This window comes from Geotrypetes seraphini, chromosome 11 (genome assembly GCF_902459505.1).
Source record: "Geotrypetes seraphini chromosome 11, aGeoSer1.1, whole genome shotgun sequence".
Lineage (NCBI taxonomy): Eukaryota > Metazoa > Chordata > Amphibia > Gymnophiona > Dermophiidae > Geotrypetes > Geotrypetes seraphini.
Genome location: NC_047094.1, coordinates 124,303,450 through 124,323,847, shown reverse-complemented (window position 1 = coordinate 124,323,847; position 20,398 = coordinate 124,303,450). Strand labels below are relative to the sequence as shown.

General features: G+C 43.8%; 1 protein-coding gene across 1 annotated transcript in view; it reads left to right on the top strand.

The window, feature by feature from the left end:
- The window catches only part of RBM42 (RNA binding motif protein 42), a 68,975-nt gene that overhangs the window by 6,785 nt on the left and 41,792 nt on the right, over window positions 1-20,398 (top strand). Inside the window, exons 2-6 of the mRNA XM_033963803.1 lie at window positions 4,251-4,662; window positions 4,770-4,857; window positions 18,998-19,135; window positions 19,217-19,377; window positions 19,510-19,635. Coding sequence (XP_033819694.1) covers window positions 4,251-4,662; window positions 4,770-4,857; window positions 18,998-19,135; window positions 19,217-19,377; window positions 19,510-19,635 — 925 coding nt within the window. The remainder of the gene's footprint in view (window positions 1-4,250; window positions 4,663-4,769; window positions 4,858-18,997; window positions 19,136-19,216; window positions 19,378-19,509; window positions 19,636-20,398) is intronic.

Sequence of the window (20,398 nt, the reverse complement as noted above, 5' to 3'; positions counted from 1 at the left end):
CTCTCATTCTCAAGACTCTGGTCAAGTTGAAGAACGATCATGCCACCATGATTCTAATCGCTTCTCGGTGGCCGAGACAACCCTGGTACTCCCTTCTACTTCAACTCAGCAGCAGGGAGCCATACCTTCTACCAGTTTTTCCATCTCTACTTACACAGAGTCAGGGATCTCTGCTTCATCCCAACCTGCAGTCTCTACACCTGACAGCCTGGTACCTCTCAACATAACCCCTCTTCAGTTTTCTCAATCTGTCAGAAACGTTTTAGAAGCTTCTAGAAAGCTTACAACTAGACAATGCTATCACCAAAAATGGACTAGATTTTCTACATGGTGTTTTTCTCATCATAAGGAGGCTCAGCATTCCTCCTTATCTTCTGTTTTGGACTACCTGTTGCACTTATCCAATTCTGGCCTCAAGTCTACATCTATCCGAGTCCATCTTGGTGCAATTGCAGCTTTCCATCAGCCTATTGAAGGGAAACCCCTCTCTGCTCATCCGGTGGTTTCCAGATTCATGAAAGGACTTTTCAATGTCAAACCTCCTCTCAAACCGCCTCCTGTGGTTTGGGACCTCAATGTTGTCCTTACTCAACTCATGAAGCCTCCATTTGAACCAATGGATAAGGCTCATCTGAAGTATTTCACTTGGAAAGTGGTATTTCTCATTGCTCTCACTTCTGCTCGAGTCAGTGAGCTGCAAGCTTTAGTCACTGACCCACCATTCACGGTGTTCCATCATGACAAAGTGGTTCTTCATACTCATCCGAAATTCCTACCTAAAGTGGTCTCAGAATTTCATCTCAACCAATCCATTGTCCTTTCAGTATTTTTTCCTAAGCCTCATTCTCACCATGGAGAATCAGCTCTTCATACTCTGGACTGTAAACGTGCTTTGGCCTTCTACTTGGAACGCACCAAACCACACAGAACTGCTCCTCAACTTTTTGTTTCTTTCGACCCCAATAAGTTAGGACATCCAATTTCTAAGCACACCATCTCCAACTGGATGGCGGCTTGTATCTCATAGTAACATAGTAACATAGTAGATGATGGCAGATAAAGACCCGAATGGTCCATCCAGTCTGCCCAACCTGATTCAATTTTTTTTTAAATTTTTTCTTCTTAGCTATTTCTGTGCAAGAATCCAAAGCTTTACCCGGTACTGTGCTTGGGTTCCAACTGCCGAAATCTCTGTTAAGACTTACTCCAGCCCATCTACACCCTCCCAGCCATTGAAGCCCTCCCCTGCCCATCCTCCACCAAACGGCCATACACAGGCACAGACCGTGTAAGTCTGCCCAGTAACTGGCCTAGTTCAATATTTAATATTATTTTCTGATTCTAAATCTTCTGTGTTCATCCCACGCTTCTTTGAACTCAGTCACAGTTTTACTTTCCACCACCTCTCTCAGGAGCGCATTCCAGGCATCCACTACCCTCTCCGTAAAGTAGAATTTCCTAACATTGCCCCTGAATCTACCATCCCTCAACCTCAAATTATGTCCTCTGGTTTTACCATTTTCCTTTCTCTGGAAAAGATTTTGTTCTACGTTAATACCCTTCAAGTATTTGAACGTCTGAATCATATCTCCCCTGTTTCTCCTTTCCTCTAGGGTATACATATTCAGGGCTTCCAGTCTCTCCTCATACGTCTTCTGGCGCAAGCCTCCTATCATTTTCGTCGCCCTCCTCTGGACCGCCTCAAGTCTTCTTACGTCTTTCGCCAGATACGGTCTCCAAAACTAAACACAATACTCCAAGTGGGGCCTCACCAATGACCTGTACAGGGGCGTCAACACCTTCTTCCTTCTACTGACTATGCCTCTCTTTAAACAGCCCAGCATCCTTCTGGCAGCAGCCACTGCCTTGTCACACTGTTTTTTCGCCTTTAGATCTTCGGACACTATAACCCCAAGGTCCTTCTCCCCGTTCGTGCATATCAGCTTCTCTTCTCCCAGCATATACGGTTCCTTCCTATTATTAATCCCCATTCTGCTATGCCCAGGCTAGATTACCCCTGCACAGTAAAGTCACAGCTCATAAAGCCAGAGCAATGGCAGCTTCAGTAGCTTTCCTCAGATCTACACCTATTGAGGAAATTTGCAAGGCTGCTACTTGGTCCTCGATTCATACCTTCACTTCTCACTGTTGTCTGGATACTTTCTCCAGACGGGATGGACAGTTTGGCCAAACAGTATTACAAAATTTATTCTCCTAAATTGCCAACACTCCCACCATTCCATTTTGGTTAGCTTGGAGGTCACCCATATGTGAGAATAGGCTGCCTGCTTGTCCTGGGATAAAGCACAGTTACTTACCATAACAGGTGTTATCCAGGGACAGCAGGCAGCTATACTCGCAACCCACCCACCTCCCCTGGTTGGCTTCTCTGCTAGCTATCTGAACTGAGGAGACGCGCCCAGTGCTGGGCGGGAAGGCACTCGTGCATGTGCGGTGCGGGCAACTCGAAACTTCGAGTTTCTTCAAGCAAGTCTGCTTGTGAGGCGTCCGCATTGGGGCTCCATCGGATGATGTCGCCCATAAGTAAGAATAGCTGCCTGCTGTCCCTGGATAACACCCGTTACGGTAAGTAACTGTGCTTTTTTCCTGGAAGCGTTTTAGAAGTACATCATGGTAGAAATGGAATCGGAGAAATTTATCAAAGAGTTATCAAAAGTTTATCAAAAGTTTTGATTGACTAGCCGAAAGAAGATTATCGTAGGTAGAAACCTAATTTCCATTATGCCTCTCCCACTACCATGTCCAATATTTCTTTTTCGTTCCCTATGCACAGCAATTCACCTGGTTTCTTCGTTTCCCCAAGTGCACCATCTCTCTTTCTCTTTTTCTCTTACTCAGACACCCATGCCCAACAATTCTCCCTTTCATAAGAATAGTTTTACCGGGTCAGACCAATGGTCCATAAAGACCAGTAGCCCGTTCTCACAGTGGCCAATCCAGGTCCCTAGTACTTGGCCAAAACCCAAGGAGTAGCAACATTCCATGCTACTGATCCAGAGCAGGTAACAGTGTTCCATTGATTGTCCTCTTTCCTCTAGGTCTCCAAGATGACTATTATATCTCATCATTCAGTGCTATATACTCTAACTCTCCTATTTTATTTTTTAGGCTTCTAGCATTTGTATACAGACACTTCAAATTGTGTTTTTTCCTTGCAACTACAGTCTGCTGAGAAGACGGAAAATTTGAGTCTTTTACTCTGCCTTCCTCTTAAATACTCCTGGCTTTCTTTCACCATTATTGGAACCTCTCTACTGGGACTCCCTAAATGTCCTTAGCATCTTTTCCTCACTTCCTCCATTCTTCTATCCTATGTCACAAGTTCAAGCTCCCCTCCCTCACTCCATTCTGTGTCCCTCCTTTCTTCCATCCTTTGTCTGAAGTTTGTGCCCCCTCTCTTCTGTGTCCCAAAGCGACCCTGCTTCTTCCTTTCTATGCAAACTAAGTCACTCTTCCTCCCTATCCCAATGCAACCCCTCTCCTCCCTTCCATGTCCCAATGCAGACGTCGGAGGGAAGGCTTCCGGGTCAGCGGGCCACATGCATGAGCTTTGTAAGACTATGGGACCACGTGCTGGAGCTGCCACTTGCGGCTTTGACAACTGAAGTGTGGCTGGGAGGAGGGAGCCGGCAAGAGGAGGTAAATGTGGGAGGCACAAATTTGGGGCGTGGAAAGGAGGGAGCCGATGAGGAGTGCATTGGAACATGGAAGGGAAGAAGTGGGGCGCGTTTGGACAGGAAGGGAGGAAGAAGGGGCGCGTTGGCAAAGGCAGGGAGAGGCAGTACTCTGGTTCATAAGTACGAGTTCGATATAAGTTGAGCGTTCTTAAACCAATTCTTTGTGCTTTATTTTGTTATGTTGCAATATATTTATACAGACAGATAAGATAAGACAGATAAGAAAAGAGATTTAAATAAAAAAGCACACATGAATGCACACATATGCTCTCTCTTCTATCTCCCACAGAGACTACCTACAAACTGGGAGAGACTCCTGTTGTACAAATAGCAGTATTTGTGTGTGCATTTCTGTCTTCTTGTATTGTGTATGCTTTCTGTTTTGTATACTTTTTTCCTTATGGTTCTTTCTTATGTAGTAAACTCCTTTGGTGAAATGACCTGCCTTCTATATTGTACCTTTGCAATATTCTTTTAATTAATCATACAGTATTCTTTCTTTACTTCTGTGTACTGTTTGCACATTAAACTAATGTGGTTTTCCTTTGGTAGGTTTGAGCAGGAGGTACTGGGTGCTCCAGTCTCTGTGGCCCCTGTGGTCTCTGTGGCTCCTGTAGCTCCTGTGGCTTCTGTGGCCCCTGTAGCTCCTGTGATTCCTGTGGCCCCTGTGGCTCCTGTGATTCCTGTGGCCCCTGTAGCTCCTGTGATTCCTGTGGCCCCTGTGATTCCTGTAGCTCCTGTGATTCCTGTAGCTCCTGTGATTCCTGTGGCCCCTGTAGCTCCTGTGGCCCCTGTAGCTCCTGCAGCTCCTGTGATTCCTGTGGCTCCTGTGACTCCTTTGGCTCCTGTGACCCCTGTAATGACTTCAGTGGTTGAGACAGTGCCTGTACCAATGCCAGTGGCACTTGCAGTCCCTACTGTGCCTGTCATTCGGCCCATCATTGCAACCAACACTTACCAGCAGGTATGGACACATTCCAGTGACTCTACATGTCAGGGCATCTATTGCTGAATTTGAATAGGGGTTGCCCTTAGTTGATCTATTCACATTCTTCTGTGATTCCTTTTCAGGTCCAGCAGAGCCTGGAGGCACGAGCTGCAGCAGCAGCTAGCATAGTGGGTCCTATTATAGCTCCTCCAGCACCATTTGTTGGCCCAGGTACTGAATGATCCATAGCTATGTGCAGTGTTAGACCACTGCTGACACAACTTTCTGATGCTACACTAGCAGTAAGCAACAGAGATTTTACATAGTTCAGTTAACACATTAAGATCTCCTTTTTTTGGTTGGCCTGGTGGTTTAGGGGTATGTTGTTCAATATGTGTAAGATCTTAAGTTTAATCTCCAGATCTTTTCTCCTGCATTCTGTGCTAGGGATGCCGCTCCATACACAGCGCTTAAATAGGGGGTGGGAGTTGTGGTTATCAAAGGCAGCACTAGGTGGATGGATTTAAAGCATATGGGTTCCAGAAGGATTCCTGGGGCATGGCTCCCAGCCTGAAGATTGATGCTGGAATGACCAGATTAGGAACAGTGGGAGGTTCTGTTGAAACTAAGGAAAACATTGTTGCATGGATGTCAATGAAAGTTCAAATTGCTATGCTTCTAGCAATAGTTTTATCTGCGTTTGAAGGGGAAAGGAAGAACTATTGGGCCAAAAAAATTCTCCTTTCATTCTCATGTTTATTTGAGTTCTACAGAGATGCTGGAGGCAAAAATTCTTGATTTAATCATTCAGATACATCTAAAGCAAGTAACCTTTGAGGAATTTGATTAAGTTCAATTCATTTGATATACCACAAATCTAAAACCCGAAGTTAAAATCTAAGCGGTTTACAATATAATATAATAAATATATAAAAAGGGAAGATGGAACAAATACAGATATAAAACATAAGGAAAAGAATTAAAGGTTGATTACAATAAAAATTAAATTCCAAGGGTGGGAAAAGGAAAAAAACTTAAGGTTGGGGGGAAAAAAAGTGTTTCGCAGTTACAAGCCCAGTCTGTTCTAGGAATAGAATGCCTGAGAAAAATAGCATTTCTTTAATTGAACATTAAGGGCTCCTTTTACTAAGGTGCGCTAGCGGTTTTAGTGCACGCACAAAATTACAGTGCGCGCTAGCAAAATTATTACCGCCTGCTTAAAAGGAGGCGGTGCAGCTAGCGCACGCGGTAATATAGTGCACGCTATTCCGCGCGGTAAGACCCTAGCGCACCTTTGTAAAAGGAGCCCTAGATATCTGAAATGAACTTTCTGTACAAAGGTAGAGAGGCAAAGAGTTCCAAAGAGTAGGAGCCATGACTGAAAAAGAAGAATTAGTTGAACATCAAGAAATAATTGCCTAAATAAAGGAACTGTCAACAACTGTTGATGTGATGATCGAAGAGTTCTCTGTGGAGAGTATGGCACCAAGAAGCTAAATAAAAAAGATGAAGGCCATTTGATAAAATCTGGTGTGAAAGAATGCTGTACTTAAAAGGAATTTGGTAGGAAACAGGAGAATGTGCTCAGCTTTGTAAAAGAGATGTAACATGATCAAATTTTGAACAATGGTCAAGCAGTCTAATAGCAATGTTTTGTAACTGATATAACTGATATTTTGGAAGACCAAGTAAAATAGAATTGATTGAGGGGTAGAAGGGGCACTTAGAAAGGAGAAAACCATAGCAGAAAGATATAATTAATTAATTAATTACTTCATTATTTAATGAATAGGATGTTGGGGAGGTACTCACGCGAGAAATAATATTTAATTTTGATTATTCAGAGGAACTGAAACAAATCATAATGAGCCTGGAAAATGCAATAGAGCAAATCACCTGAACCAGATGGTATACACCTAGAGTACTGAAGAAACTTAAATGAAATTGCAGGCCTGATATTTGTAATTTATAATCTATAATCTATTCTTAATTGTCCTTAGTAAATGAAGATTGGAGGTTGGCTGTTGCATTGTTAGCTTTTAAAAAGGGAAACTGCAAGCTGGTGAGCCTGATGTTGGTGCTGGGCAAAATAGAATAGAAAAGAAAATGTTCTAAAGAGCAAAATTAGTGAACTTACAGATAACACTTTTCTCATTTAATAATCATTCTAACATAGATTTACCCTTGAAGTCATGCCTGCTACATTTTTTTGAAAGAGTCAATAAAGGTGAGCCTGCTAGTATGTGGTATCTGGATTTTTAACTAACTAACTTTATTTTTTGTATACCACAATACCACAAACAGTTAAAAGCGGTTTACAGGGGAAGAGACTGTACATATACAGCGATGATACACAGAAATATTGTCAAGTACATTAGTAACCAATTTCAATTACAAGAGAGTGCCGAGAGGGGATAGGTAAAATCGGAGGAAATGGAGTACATTGGTATGCAGAGAGAGGAATAGGAAAACAGGAAAAGAAAGAGATACGGTTAGTGCTTAGTAGTATGGCAGGGAGGGAAGGAGTTAGAGAAATTTGTCAAAGAGGTATGATTTGAGTGATTTCCTAAAGGATAGGTAGGAGGGAGCATATGAGATGAGAGTGGTCAGGCAGTCATTCCATTTGCCAGCTTGGAATGAGAGAGTTTTGTCAAGGAATCTTTTGTAGACACATCCCTTTGGGGAGGGTTAGGCAAACAGGTAGGCACTGCATGTGCGGGTGGTGCGACAGGTATATCGGGGATGAGCCTGTTAAGGTTTTGAAGCAGAGGCAGGCAAACTTGAAGATGACCCTTCTATTGGCAACCAGTGAAGTTTTCTGTAGAAAGGGCTAATATGATCTGACTTTTTGAGGCCATAGATGAGGCGGATGGCGGTGTTCTGGATGATTCTCAGACGTTTGATGGTTTTCTTGTAGGATCCCAAATATATAATGTTGCAGTAATCTAGGGTGCTTAAGATTAGGGACTGGACCAGCAGTCTGAAGGAGGGGAAGTCGAAGTAGTATTTGATAGTACGGAGTTTCCAGAGGGTGCAAAAGCATTTTTTGACCTGGGCATTGATATGGTCTTCAAAAGTCAGGCAACGGCCCAGGATGACTCCGAGAATTTTAATGGTGGAATTGATTGGGTAAGTTAGCCCGTTTAGTTGCAGGATGGTATTCGTTAGTTTGTGGTTGGGACTTGCGAGGAAAAACTTAGTTTTTTCTGGGTTTAGTTTTAGTTTGAACCGCGTAGTCCATTGTTCTACCATGGTGAGTACAGATGAGATGTGTTGTTCTGTCTCTTGTGTCAGTGAGATAATAGGGATGATGATTGTAATGTCATCTGCATATATGTAGGATTTCAAATTTCGGTCAGATAACATGTGTCCCAGTGATGCCATGTAGATATTGAACAGAGAAGGAGATAGTGGGGAGCCTTGAGGAACTCCACAGGGGTTGCACCAAGTATGGGAAAAGGTTTCATCACTGTGGACTTGGTAGGTGCAGTTTTTTAGGAAGCCTGTGAACCAGGTTAGTACCTGCCCTGAAATGCCAATAGAGTCGAGACATCTAATCAGTATGTCATGGTCTACAAGGTCGAAGGCACTACTAAGGCCAAACTGGAGTAGCAGTGCGCTATTTCCCAGAGAGAACAGTTGGAAGAGGTGATCGTTTAGTGAGGCTAAGACGATTTCCTTATGAGGAACTTGAGATAAGAGAGGTCCTATTGTGATTTTGGAACTGGTTTAAAGATAGAAAACAGGGTAGATATAAATGGCAGATTTCTCAATTGAGAAAGGTGAATAGTGAAGTACCCCAGTGCTTTGTAATACGAGGGTTGATTCATAAGTCATAGCAACTATTTATTTTTTTCTCTTGAAAATGTGCCAGCACTGGAAATTTAATGTATATGTTTGAAAGTGTGTAATATGTACTTCTTAATGTTACCACCAGATGATAAATGAGTTCAGGGGTCTCTGGTATGGGAGAAGCAAAAACATGACATTTAAAATCATCATTTTATTAACAAACAAGTAATAAATGTTAGCAGTTTCTCTAAACCAAACACAATCAGCTTGAGAATTAGTACTAGAGAATGACACGGGGAAAAAATTTGTCTCCGTCCCTGCGATCACCCTCCCTGTCACCGCTCTGTCCCCGCGACCATTGTCCCCACCCCGTCCCCGCAGCATCCATATAAGCCTCAGTACTGCAATATTTAGCTTATTCCTTCCTTATAAATCAAAGTTCTGGCTGCTGAACTAGAGAAAGAGATGTTCAGCTGGCAGGGCTTTGTTTATAAATTTTTATAAACACAGCTAATATGCTTTATCCTAAAGCAAGAAAAAAAGAAATAGAAATAGAAATTTTTTTTCTACCATTGTTATCTGGTTTCTGCTTCCCTCATCTTCTTGTTCAGTTCCTTCCGTCCATTGTATGTCTTCTCTCTGCTTCTTCCATTTGCTCTGTTACTGTGCCTCTCCCTTCACCACACCCCCCCCAATTGGTCTGTCACCCATATTCTTCCCTCCACTTCCCCACAGTCTGGCATCTCTGTCTTCTTCCCTTCCAGCATCTTCTCCCCACTCTTTTTTCCCCATTCCCTTCCAGCATCTTCTCCCCACTCTCTGTCATCCCCATTTCCCATCAGCATCTTCTCCCCGCTTTTTCCTCCCCATTTCCTTTCCTCCACCACCCTTCCCTCTCACTACCTCACCGCCCTTCGGCATCACTTGCCTGACCCCCTTCCTACCTACCCAAATCTATTTATCTATCTCCCTCCCTTCCCTTTACCTTTGCGGTGTGTTTTAAGTAACTTCTTCAAAGCCATCAGAGCCTGCAAACAGTAGCGTGCGTCTGTGGGCGGATGCTTATCTTCTGACGCAACTGGAAGTTGCATCAGAGGAGAAGCTTCTGCCCACACACACTACTGCTTGCAGGCTCCAACGGCTTTGTGAAGAAGTTACTCAAAACGTGCCGCGAAGGTAAGGGGGAGGAAGAGAGATAGATAGATTCGGGTAGGTAGGAAGGAGGGAGGGGGCTGCGCGGGTTCCTTCCCTTAACTGCGGGGACAAAGCCATTCACTGCTCCACGGGGCGGTGGATGGCCTTGTCCCCGTACCCGCAGTGAGCACTTTTTCCCCCCTCACCGTTTTGGCGACTAGCCAGGGGTAACAGCCACAATGTCATTCTCTAATTAGTACAAGTATGTTTAACTGTTAACATCCTTCAAAACATTGTCATGTAGGATTATGGCATTGTGCAACAGTTATGGACATTTTTCCCGTACTACATGATGCAGATGGTACTGCAGAAATGACTTGTTATACTGTGCATTCACAGTGTGTCCCTCATGAACTGGATGACACACAAGACAGCCTAGGAGACTACTTTGACTTTGAAGGATGTTAACAGTTAAACAGTTTGAACTTGTACTTTGTAGTTCATTTATTTATTTAAAAAAATGTATATACTGGCTGGAATCTCAGCGGTTGTACACTGTATGCCTTGATGATGATTTCAAATGTTATGAGTTTTTTTTGCTTCTCCCCTACCGGACACTGCTGCACTCATCTCTCCTGTGGAGGCAACATTAAGATCTACATTAGAGAATGAGACAGGGACAGATTTGTCCCCGTCCCTGCAGGAACTCAATTTTCCCGTCCCATCCCCGCAAGTTTTGTCACTATCCTTGTCCCTGCCCCATTCCTGTAAGCTCTGCCTTAACCGCACAAGCCTCGAACACATATGATTTGAAAGTGTTTGACACTTGTGCAAATGAGGATGGAGCTTGCAGGAATGGGACAGGAAAAGAACTCATGGGGACAGGATGGGAAAATGAGTTCCTGCTGGAATGAGGAAAAATTTGTCCCTGTGTCATTCTCGAATCTACATGTCACACACTTTCAAACATACATTTGACTCCGCTTAAGTGCACGCCCTTCAGCCATGTGCTCTTAAGTGGAGTGCGCGCTTAACAGGAGTACCACTTTTTAGTCATGAAAAATTACAGTACCGAAAACAATGTAATATGGTACAGTTGTAGAAACAGCACTGTTCGGTCTAATGCAATAAAATTTTTTAAACTTTTTAAACCAACATTCTACTAAAATAATCAGTCATTGCACGATTCAAGCTATGTATCCGACTACTGATGCTGTAAAACTATCCATAGTCGTGACAGCCATTTATCTCCAGATAACAACGCAGCATGTGTAGGGACTTAAGCGCGTCCGAGAAGGAAACAATCTCTGCATGGTTCATTAGTTGTGATGACATAGCAGTATCTCCGGTCTTCATCAGACTCTTGGTTGTCTGCAGTGTCCTTTATGACTGATTAGATATCAGAATTAGAGCTGTCAGATGATGTGGGCAGATCGTTGTCAACGGCGACATACAGCTCAAACTCTTGTGACGAGAGTCCAACTGAGAGTTCACTAGACAAAGTGTCTGCTTCAGTTGTCTCATCAGATGCATGAACGAAGCTCGCCCATCGATAGCAATTTGAAATCCATTGATGATGAGACTAAACTCCATGTCTCCCATACCATATGAAGAAAGTTGAGCACCGTCATTTTTCTCGCCAGCTCAGTAGCTCGAGGGCCGGATTCCATGCTTGCATCAATCACTGCCATAACATATCGTAAGACGAGTGACCTGTAATGACATTTGAGGTTTGCGATTATCCCTTGGTCCATCGGCTGGATCAAAGAGGTCGTGTTTGGCGGCAGAAATACGAGTTTGATGTTGGTTAGTCTTACGTCATTGCTGTGTGCTGCACAGTTATCACATAGCATTACAATGTGCCCTCCTATTCCTTCTCATCAGATTGTCAAGCTTCTGTATCCATTCAATCCACAATGTCGCTGTCATCCATGCGTTTTTGTTGCTTTCATAGTCAGCAGGCAGGTATTTATTGTTTTTGAAACACCAAGGATTTTGATTCTTCCCAATCACCAGTAGCTTGAGCTTTTCACTACCATCCATATTGCAACTGAGCAGCAATGCCAATTTGTCCTTTGGCACTTTGAAGCCAACAGCTTCGCTACGTTTGAAAGCCAATGTTCTGTCAGGAATAGCATGCCAGTAGAAGCCTGTCTCATTAGCATTGAACATGTTATATGGTTCATATCCACCAATGACCGATGGCAACACTTCCATGACCCGTCTTTCACCAAATTCATCTGCGTTTTGTTTTTCGCCATGCTGCTTCTTAAATTTTATGCCATTACGAACTTTCTAACCATCTGTTTGTCGCTTTGAAGTAATCTATGCCTAGTTCTTCAGATAACTGTGCTGCTTTCTCCATCAGCAGAGGTCCACTGATTGGCAGTTGTTGACTTCTAGCTTCCACAAACCATCGCAGTAACGCCTGTTCAACATCTCCAGCCTTCCCAGGATTGCTGTTGTTTTGCCAGTCTTTCAATATCGCTTGCTTTTTTTTGGTTAATCTGAGAAATCTGGCTAGGATAAACACTGTAATGTTTTGCAATTGAGACCTGATTTTGCAATTGAGACAATGATTTTTGCCCACGTGATGCCATGGTACAGTACTGTAGTTCTGAAAGTTCGAACACCTGGCTAGGCCTGGGCTGCAGTTCTGAAACATGTGGCTCATCCATGTCAGAACGTGTGAATGCAGTTAACCAGAGTGAACGTGACATGAGAGAAGGAGGTTGGCCCTATATAACATCTGTGTGCACAAGCAGATTGTGTGCTTATATGAAGTGCAATTGTCCAGAGTTTATGTCGCATTTAAAAGCAGATAAAATTTAATGTGGTCAAGTGCAAAATTATATACATAGGGACAATTTTTATGGACTAACAAAATCTCCAAGAGTAACTGTACACATACGCACACTAAAAGGTGGTGTTAACTTTCCTGTTTTGCCTTTTTGGACTTTGATGAGGTAGTTTTTTGTTCAACATAATTTTAAATTGGGATAAACAGCCTTTGCTATGCATGGAAAAGATTCTATCATTCATTCTAGTACAACAGACACACTATTCCTGAACACTTGAGTAGTCAACCTCTTCTCGTGAGAACTCTAGTAGGGAGCTTCATTTGCATTTCTTTTGCTCCTCCCTTCCCCCAGTGCTGACCTTCAACTCCCCAGTTGTCTTCCTACAAGCGAGATTGTAGGAGCTTGTCTTTTCTACTTGTGTTTCTTTTCATTTCATTTTTTTTTTTTTTTTTCCACTAACCATTTGCGAGGCTTTCAGTGCTGCAGAGGATCCCCTTTTGTGGGACAGCTCTGGCTGTAGGAGAGATTAGACTCTGAGGTCGAGAGTTTGCTTCCAAGGGGCAGACTGCTTTGCAGTGCACCCACTTGGACAGCCTGAACTAACAGTTCAGGGGCTCAGGGAATGTTCTCTTGGGTGCAATGTTTATCCACAGTGGGCTTGAGCACAGGTTGTGTGGCTCTGTGGCTGCTTTTTCCAGGGTTGGGGCCAACTGCATTACTCCCCCCGTTTACGTGCTGTCACCACCTATGCTTTGGCCGAGCGGTTTTAGGTAGCCAGACAGTAACATACGCTTAACTATTGGCGTGAGCCCCCTTTGAAGTAGGGGAAACCTTTCAACTAGGATACCTGAATTTGCTCCTTAGCACAGCCCCTGTGTGGGCTCCTAGAGAAATCCACCAGTCAGGAGGGTCCCAGTGTGTAATAATGAGCTTTATTAAAGCCTCACTCACAGCAATCTCAGGCCCTCCAGGTACTCCCAGTGGCATGAATTTTACAGTCAAAAGAATACAGAAGAACTTCCTCAAACAAAATATAAATCACTTTGCTCTGGACTTTATCACACATGAAACACACTCAATAGTCCTCTTCACCAGAATTGTATATTGGTTCAAGTAATCGGCTATCAGAGCAACAGTTCTTTAGTTTTATTACTGTCCAGTAAAGCTGAGATATGGTGGACAGTTGTTGAGGTCACAGTATGCATGGCTGTATTTTTTTGTAGTATTTGTTGAATTCCGGCCATTGAATGTTGGGGAATTGAGACCATATTCTGTCTGCTGCAGTTGAATCTCTACCTGGGGGGGAATTGAGATTTCGATAAGAGGGGTAGGGTTGTCATTGAGAGTAGCTCTTGCATTTGTAATTTTATTTTGGAAGTGTTCTGCTAATAGAGTGGCTGAGGGGGGAGTGGTAATGTTAGTGGTCAGGTAAGGTTTGGTGTCAGGTTTTTTAGAATTTGGAATAATTTTTGGGTGTCTTGGGTTTCAGTACCTATTAGGTTTGTGTAGATACTGAAACCCAGGACACAGCCTTGCACAGTGAGTAACAGGCTGACAGCCTGAGAAACCAAATCGGGAAGGTTCTTAAAATTGATATTTTTGGGGTTCTTAGGTTGAAGATAGAGTCCCCCTACCTCTAAAATCCCAAAATCCCTATTTTTATTATTTAGTGTAGCCCCCCCCCCCCAGGCCGTTGTTGGTGCTAAAATTATTGTCATGGCAGCAATCTTGAATTTCCTGATTTGAAATTAAGTCTATCTGCCTCAAAACACCTAATTTTTCCTTAAAAACAAGTGGGATGGACTCCACAGACCAGGATACTTTGGCTTTATGCCCCATTTGTGGTGGATAGCCATCTGAGGAGCATCTGTGTTCCACATGCCATGTGGCACATGAGGGGGTACAGGAGCTCCTGACCTAGCCCTCTCTGATCCCTCGGGGGAGGTGTTAGTACCCAGTTGGTTTGAGGAACAGGAAAAAAAGTCTAAATTTGACCAGGGGAGCAGTGCAAGTGCATCCCTAGTGAAATGTAGCTATAATGCGGCTGGAAACCTTCCAAAAGGAGCTACACAGCATCTGCAGGGGTCGCCTGGATGTTTGAGGCTTATGATTAACAAGGGCCACATGGAACCTTCTTTAATTGTGGCCTTGCTTGCGCTGGGGATTTTCTCCCCCAAGAGCGCAGTTCCCCAGCAACAGTGCTATGCTGGAAATCTGATCAGAGGATGAATCCTTTGCTCTCCCAGTCAGGGTCCTCTGTAGCAGTAGATGCTGCTGGGAGGGCAGGATCCAGATTTGGTGGCGGCTCCGGATCTTGGCGAGGACTTGACTGCACGCAGACTGTTTAAACTTTCAGCACTTATAGGGATAATCATAGAATCCCTCTAAGAATTGAAGCAAGAGGCTTTGCAGTTCTTTGCCATGCGGTGCTTGCTTATTTATGATCAGCACCAAGACACAGATCTCTTGCTTTCCCTCATATCAAGACATTACAAAAATGCTTACGGATTATTGAGAGGAACCCCTTCGGATGGCAACAGCTTTATCCGATGGATGCCACATTTAACCAGTTTTTTGTTCCCCCAAACTTGGATTCACTGGTGGCACAGGTTACCAAATGTTCCTTCCTTCCCAGTGAAAGTGGCATGGTATTAAAGGATGCTCAATACCACAGATTGGATTTTGTGCACAAAAAGCTCTTTGTGGCCATGGCCTCAGGATTAGAAGCAGCCATAGCAGTGTCTTTTGTCACCCAACCTTGCCACTCTTAAGTTGCACCACAACTCAGAAACTATTATGGATAAAGATCTCCTGGGGCCTCATTTTTGAAAGATATCCATATAGATGACATCTCCAGGGCAGGATGGAATGGATTCATGCCTCATTTGCAGTGGATAGCTGTCGGATGCACAGCTGTGTTCCACAAGCGCTATGGCCCGCTAGGGGGGTGAGGTTTGCTTGGATGTGATGCCTTTGATCTTTGGGGAGGCCCTGGAAATGTGTGTACTCATCCCAGATTCAGAATTGCAAAGTGTACTTACCCCAGACTCGGAAATGCAATGTGTACTTACCTCAGATTCGAAAAAGGATTGGCAGCTAACCTCGCCAGGTTAGTTATTTATGCCAGTACCCTCCCCCAACTTACCTAGTTTAAAGCCAGTACCCTCCACCAGCTTACCTAGTTTAAAGCCCTGTGAAGTAGGCGGGCTAGTTGGTGTCCAAAGACGTTCTTTCCTCTTCTAGTCAGGTGTAGTCCGTCTGGTCCCTGTAGTCCTTGTAATGCTTCTCCATGATGCAGGAACCCGAAGTTCATCTCCTTGCACCATCCGTGCAGCCAGTCATTCGTCCTCCGGATGCGATCTTCCCTGGCTTTTCCCTTGCCCCTCACTGGGAGGATCGAGGAGAAGTGCAATGATGGCAGACAATGTGACAGCAATGGCTTATATCAACAAGCAGGGAGCCACTAGGAATCAGGTGATGGGCCTAGAACTGCAAGTTACAGTTGCTGGGCAGAAGCAAAACTGCTGGCTTTGTCAGCAGTCCACATAGCCAGCAAGGACAACGTCTAGGTAGACTTCTTCATTCAACATCTGCTGACTCTGAGGGAGTGGGAGGTGGGGCCAGTGACCTTTCAGGTCACCTTTCACCTGCGCATCCATCCTCCTCAGCTTCTCACCCAGGGCTGTTATATAATTGTGTAAAAATTTTCATAAAAAATAAAACCACTTGTTAACAGTCTCAGACATGCAGAATTCAGAGGAGCCATGTTGGGCAACCACATGTACATTATAAACACACATGATGGCAGCACATTTCCTGAAGGTTTCAAATCACTTCTAAATGAAATCGGGATGCATGTCTCCAGTTCAATTCCTGGAGGCAGCTTTCATAGCCCCTGAAGGGGTCATCATAAAGAGCAAATCTGGTGGCTGGATTGCAAGCTCAGGATAGATATGTTTATCTATAATGGCTAGTAAGTTTTTATTTAAACTTTTTATTTATAACAGTTCATAATAAAATTCCAAGTAATACACTTGTACTGAAAAAAAAAAAATCATGGAAAAAGGAAATATGCATATGGTGCTTCAGTCCACAGTATTAGAGACAAGAAAGATAATAATAGAAGGAAAAAAAAAAAGAATATCTACTATTAAGAATATCTACTATTTTGCCTAGCAATATGAGGCGTACTGATTTGTAGTTTTCTGCATCACTGGAGTCCTCTTATAAATGGCCACCCTTTAGTTATCACTAGTTCTAGGCCTGCATTTTCATTTTTGATTTATTTCAGAATTTTGGGATGAACAGTACTTGGGCGTGGTGGTTTTACTCTCTAGTAAAGGAGTTCTTAATCTCTTTTGATGCCTACACCCCATTAACTGATCAATAAAATTCTGTGTCTGTGTCTGTGTATGGCCGTTTGGTGGAGGATGGTCAGGGTAGGGCTTCAATGGCTGGGAGGGTGTAGATGAGCAGAGATTTCGGCAGTTGGAACCCAAGCATAGTACCGGGTAAAGCTTTGGATTCTTGCCCAGAAATAGCTAAGAAGAAAAAAAAAAAAAAAAATTAAATTGAATCAGGTTGGGCAGGCTGGATGGACCATTCGGGTCTTTATCTGCCGTCATCTACTATGTTACTATGGAACAAAAAGAAGATTTTCAAATACCAAGAAATGCAATCAAAGATAAAGAATTGTCAAAATTGTTTTGGGTACTTCCAGCCTAATTAACAAAACATTTCCAAGCTCACCTTGATAATGTTGCTGGTACACACTACACATTACACCTTAATTTCAAAGTGCTCTCTTTGGAACAGTGCAATTGTGGAAGAAATGAACACCCTGAATCATTATTATATATGCAGAATAAAACAAAATCTGTTCTTCATTTACTATTTCACTCAGCAAACACTTAATTACACTTAATTACTCAGCAAACACTTAATTAGTTCTATTGCCCATTTCTCTGTATTTAATTCACAAACTGACTGGAAGAGGAGACTGAGAGGGGACATGATCGAAACTTTCAAGATAATGAAGGGAATAGACTTGGTAGATAAAGACAGGTTGTTCACCCTCTCCAAGGTAGAGAGAACGAGAGGGCACTCTCTAAAGTTTAAAGGGGATAAATTCCGTACAAACATAGGGAAGTTCTTCTTTACCCAGAAAGTGGTAGAAAACTGGACCGCTCTTCCGGAGGCTGTTATAGGGGAAAACACCCTCCAGGGATTCAAGACATAGTTAGACAAGTTCCTGCTGAACCAGAACGGATGCGGGTAAGGCTAGTCTCAGGGCACTGGTCTTTAATCAGAGAGCTGCCGCGTGAGCGGACTGCTGGGCACAATGGACCATTGGTCTGACCCAGCAGCGGCAGTTCTTATGTTCTTAAGTTGGTATATGTCCTTGTCATAGGGACAGAAATAACAGAGCAGACTGCATGGACCAGATTTTTTTCCCCATCATTTGTTATTATGGAAAGCTGAGCTTTAGCCAGGTTCAGTCTGCCTGCCATCACTTTTTTTTGCACTCATTCTGACTGCGAGCAAACAATATCTGGATGCAAGTCTAGAAGCATTCTGGCTATGTGTAATAGAATCAGCAAAAAATGTATTCTTCTACTTTGGCACTGCCATCAGCAGCTGCTTTAACCCTTTCAGGACCATAAGGATCGTAGGCCAATTTTTGTGGTTTTGACGACATTTTTATGGTAAAAAGGGCTTGCAGATGCCAAGAAATTGATTTGTTTTGTGAAATATTATTTTTTTTTTAAAAATCACACTTCTGGCTTATGGACAGTGTGGCAAGTGAATCTTCTCGTCAATCTGGCAACAACGCTAATGAATGAATGTCGGAACCAGTTTGTTTACATAAAGGCAGTATCCTATGGAATCCGTACATATCAAATTTAGAACTGTAGACTATCCCAATCAAAATTTATAGGATTTTAAAGTTATGGGACAAATATGTCCCTTGGTCCTGAAAGGGCTACAGGATGGAATTTGAGGATTGATTTGGTAGCAAGTGACCAACTCTTTAAGATTAATGCTGAGTAATGGTGGAAGAAGGAAGGTAATCTTTCTTTCTCTGGTAGTACCTAATGGCCAGCTGAAAGCCTGAAAGAGCAGAAGGAACCTGCCATCCCCCCCCACCAAAAAAAAAAAAAAAATAGCCAACCCAAAAAACCAACCCATCAACCAGAGGGTAGAGTTCATAGAAACACGATGGCAGCTAAAGACCAATGGCTCATCCAGTCTGCCCATCCGCAGTAACAATTATCTCTGCCTCTCTCTAAGAGATCTCACATGCTTATATGTGAATTTGCAACCTTGCTGCTTATATGTGAATTTCTAACCCTGTTGCTAACCTTCTACTGTTTATGTAAACTTGTAACCCATTCTGGGCTCTTCTGGGAGGACAGACTAGAAAATTGACTAAATAAATAAATACAGGGGGCCTAGCCTTGTTCATTTTATCCTGGATGTTTCAAACAGCACTAACTGTGCTCTACCATGATACCTCTAATCTCACCATTCCACCTATTGTATGTGAATGAACTGAATAGGTTTTCACCTTCTTTCCCTTTCATGTCCATGTACCATTGGAGGGATGTGGAATAGATTTAAAGTATATTTTTTTTATTTTGCAGCTGTGCCACCACAGAGGCCCCCAATCCTGAGGCCATCCTTTGTGCCCCATGTGCTGCAGCGGACAATGGAGCCCCACCCACACCCCCATCCCCAGATGCTGAGATCCTCCTTCGTTCCACACATTCTGCAGCGCACAGGTAACTACTTTCAGCCACTTCATTTATCTCTCATTTCTGAGGCTACCTTCCCTATTTAATATGAATTCTTATATTCTGCAGGTGGGCCACGTCATCCTGTAATGCGCCCCCCTCACCCGCCACCCATGGTCCCTCATCCAATGCCAGGACCTCCACCTCCTCCACTGATGATGGGTCCTCCCATGCAGGGACCTCCAGGCCCTCCCATGGGATCCATGGGACCCATGAGAAGCGGACCTCCAGTAAATAAGGGTTTGCGAGGGGGTTGTCTGTGGTGTTGTGTCTTTGTTATATGGAACATCCTTGTGGTAGTTCTTTGTGCTGTATCTGTGGCAGGAGAGTCTTATTGTAATTGTTGTTCCTGCTTCTTGTAGGTAGGTCCTGTAGGTCCAATGATGCCACTCTCACGTGCTGTGATCCAGGCAGCACCAAAGATGAATCCCACGATAATCCAGGCAGCTCCCACAGTTTATGCAACACCACCAGTGAAGAAGCAAGAGGTAAGTCATCTAAATTGTAAAGCCCTATGATTTTCCAGAAGTGACCCAAGGCTGACAAAATCCTGGGAAATGAGTTCAGAAGTGGCCTCTCCTACCTGCTGCTGAAGGAGTGAAGGAGTGTGTGACCTTGAGCAAGCCACCATAATATTTTCAGGGATGTTAGGGATGACAGATAAAGCATCCACCCTGTATGACCATATCAGTTCATGGAACTACCGTATATACTCGAATATAAGTCGAGACCCCCAATTTCCCCCCAAAGGAGGAAAAAAATGTTTGACTCGAATATAAGACGGGGGCTTAATATTCAAGTGCCATGCCCTGCCAGGCTATGCACCCAGCCCCCCTACCTGCCAGGCTCTGCACCCAGCCCTCTTCCCTACCAGGTTTTGTACCCAGCCCCCCTCACTCCTTGCCAAGCTCTCCACCCAGCCCTCTTCCCTCCCTGCCCTACCAAGCTCTGCACCTAGCCCCCCTCACTCCATGCCAGGCTTTGCACCCTGTCTCACCTTACTGCCCTGTACCCCTTCTGGTGGTCTGATGGTAGGCCAGGATGGGAGGAATGCCTCCTGTCTCCCATCCTGGTCGACTAACTTTTTTTTTTTTAACTCTCTCCCCCCTCCCCCGAGCTTAATTTTTGAGCCATTTTTAATCCCTGGTGGTCCAGCGGTGTACAGGGCAGGAGCGATCTTTCCGTGCCCTGCCCTTTGCTGATCCTCTCCGTCCCTGGTTCCCATGCAGCGCACCCAATAGGGCTGAGCTT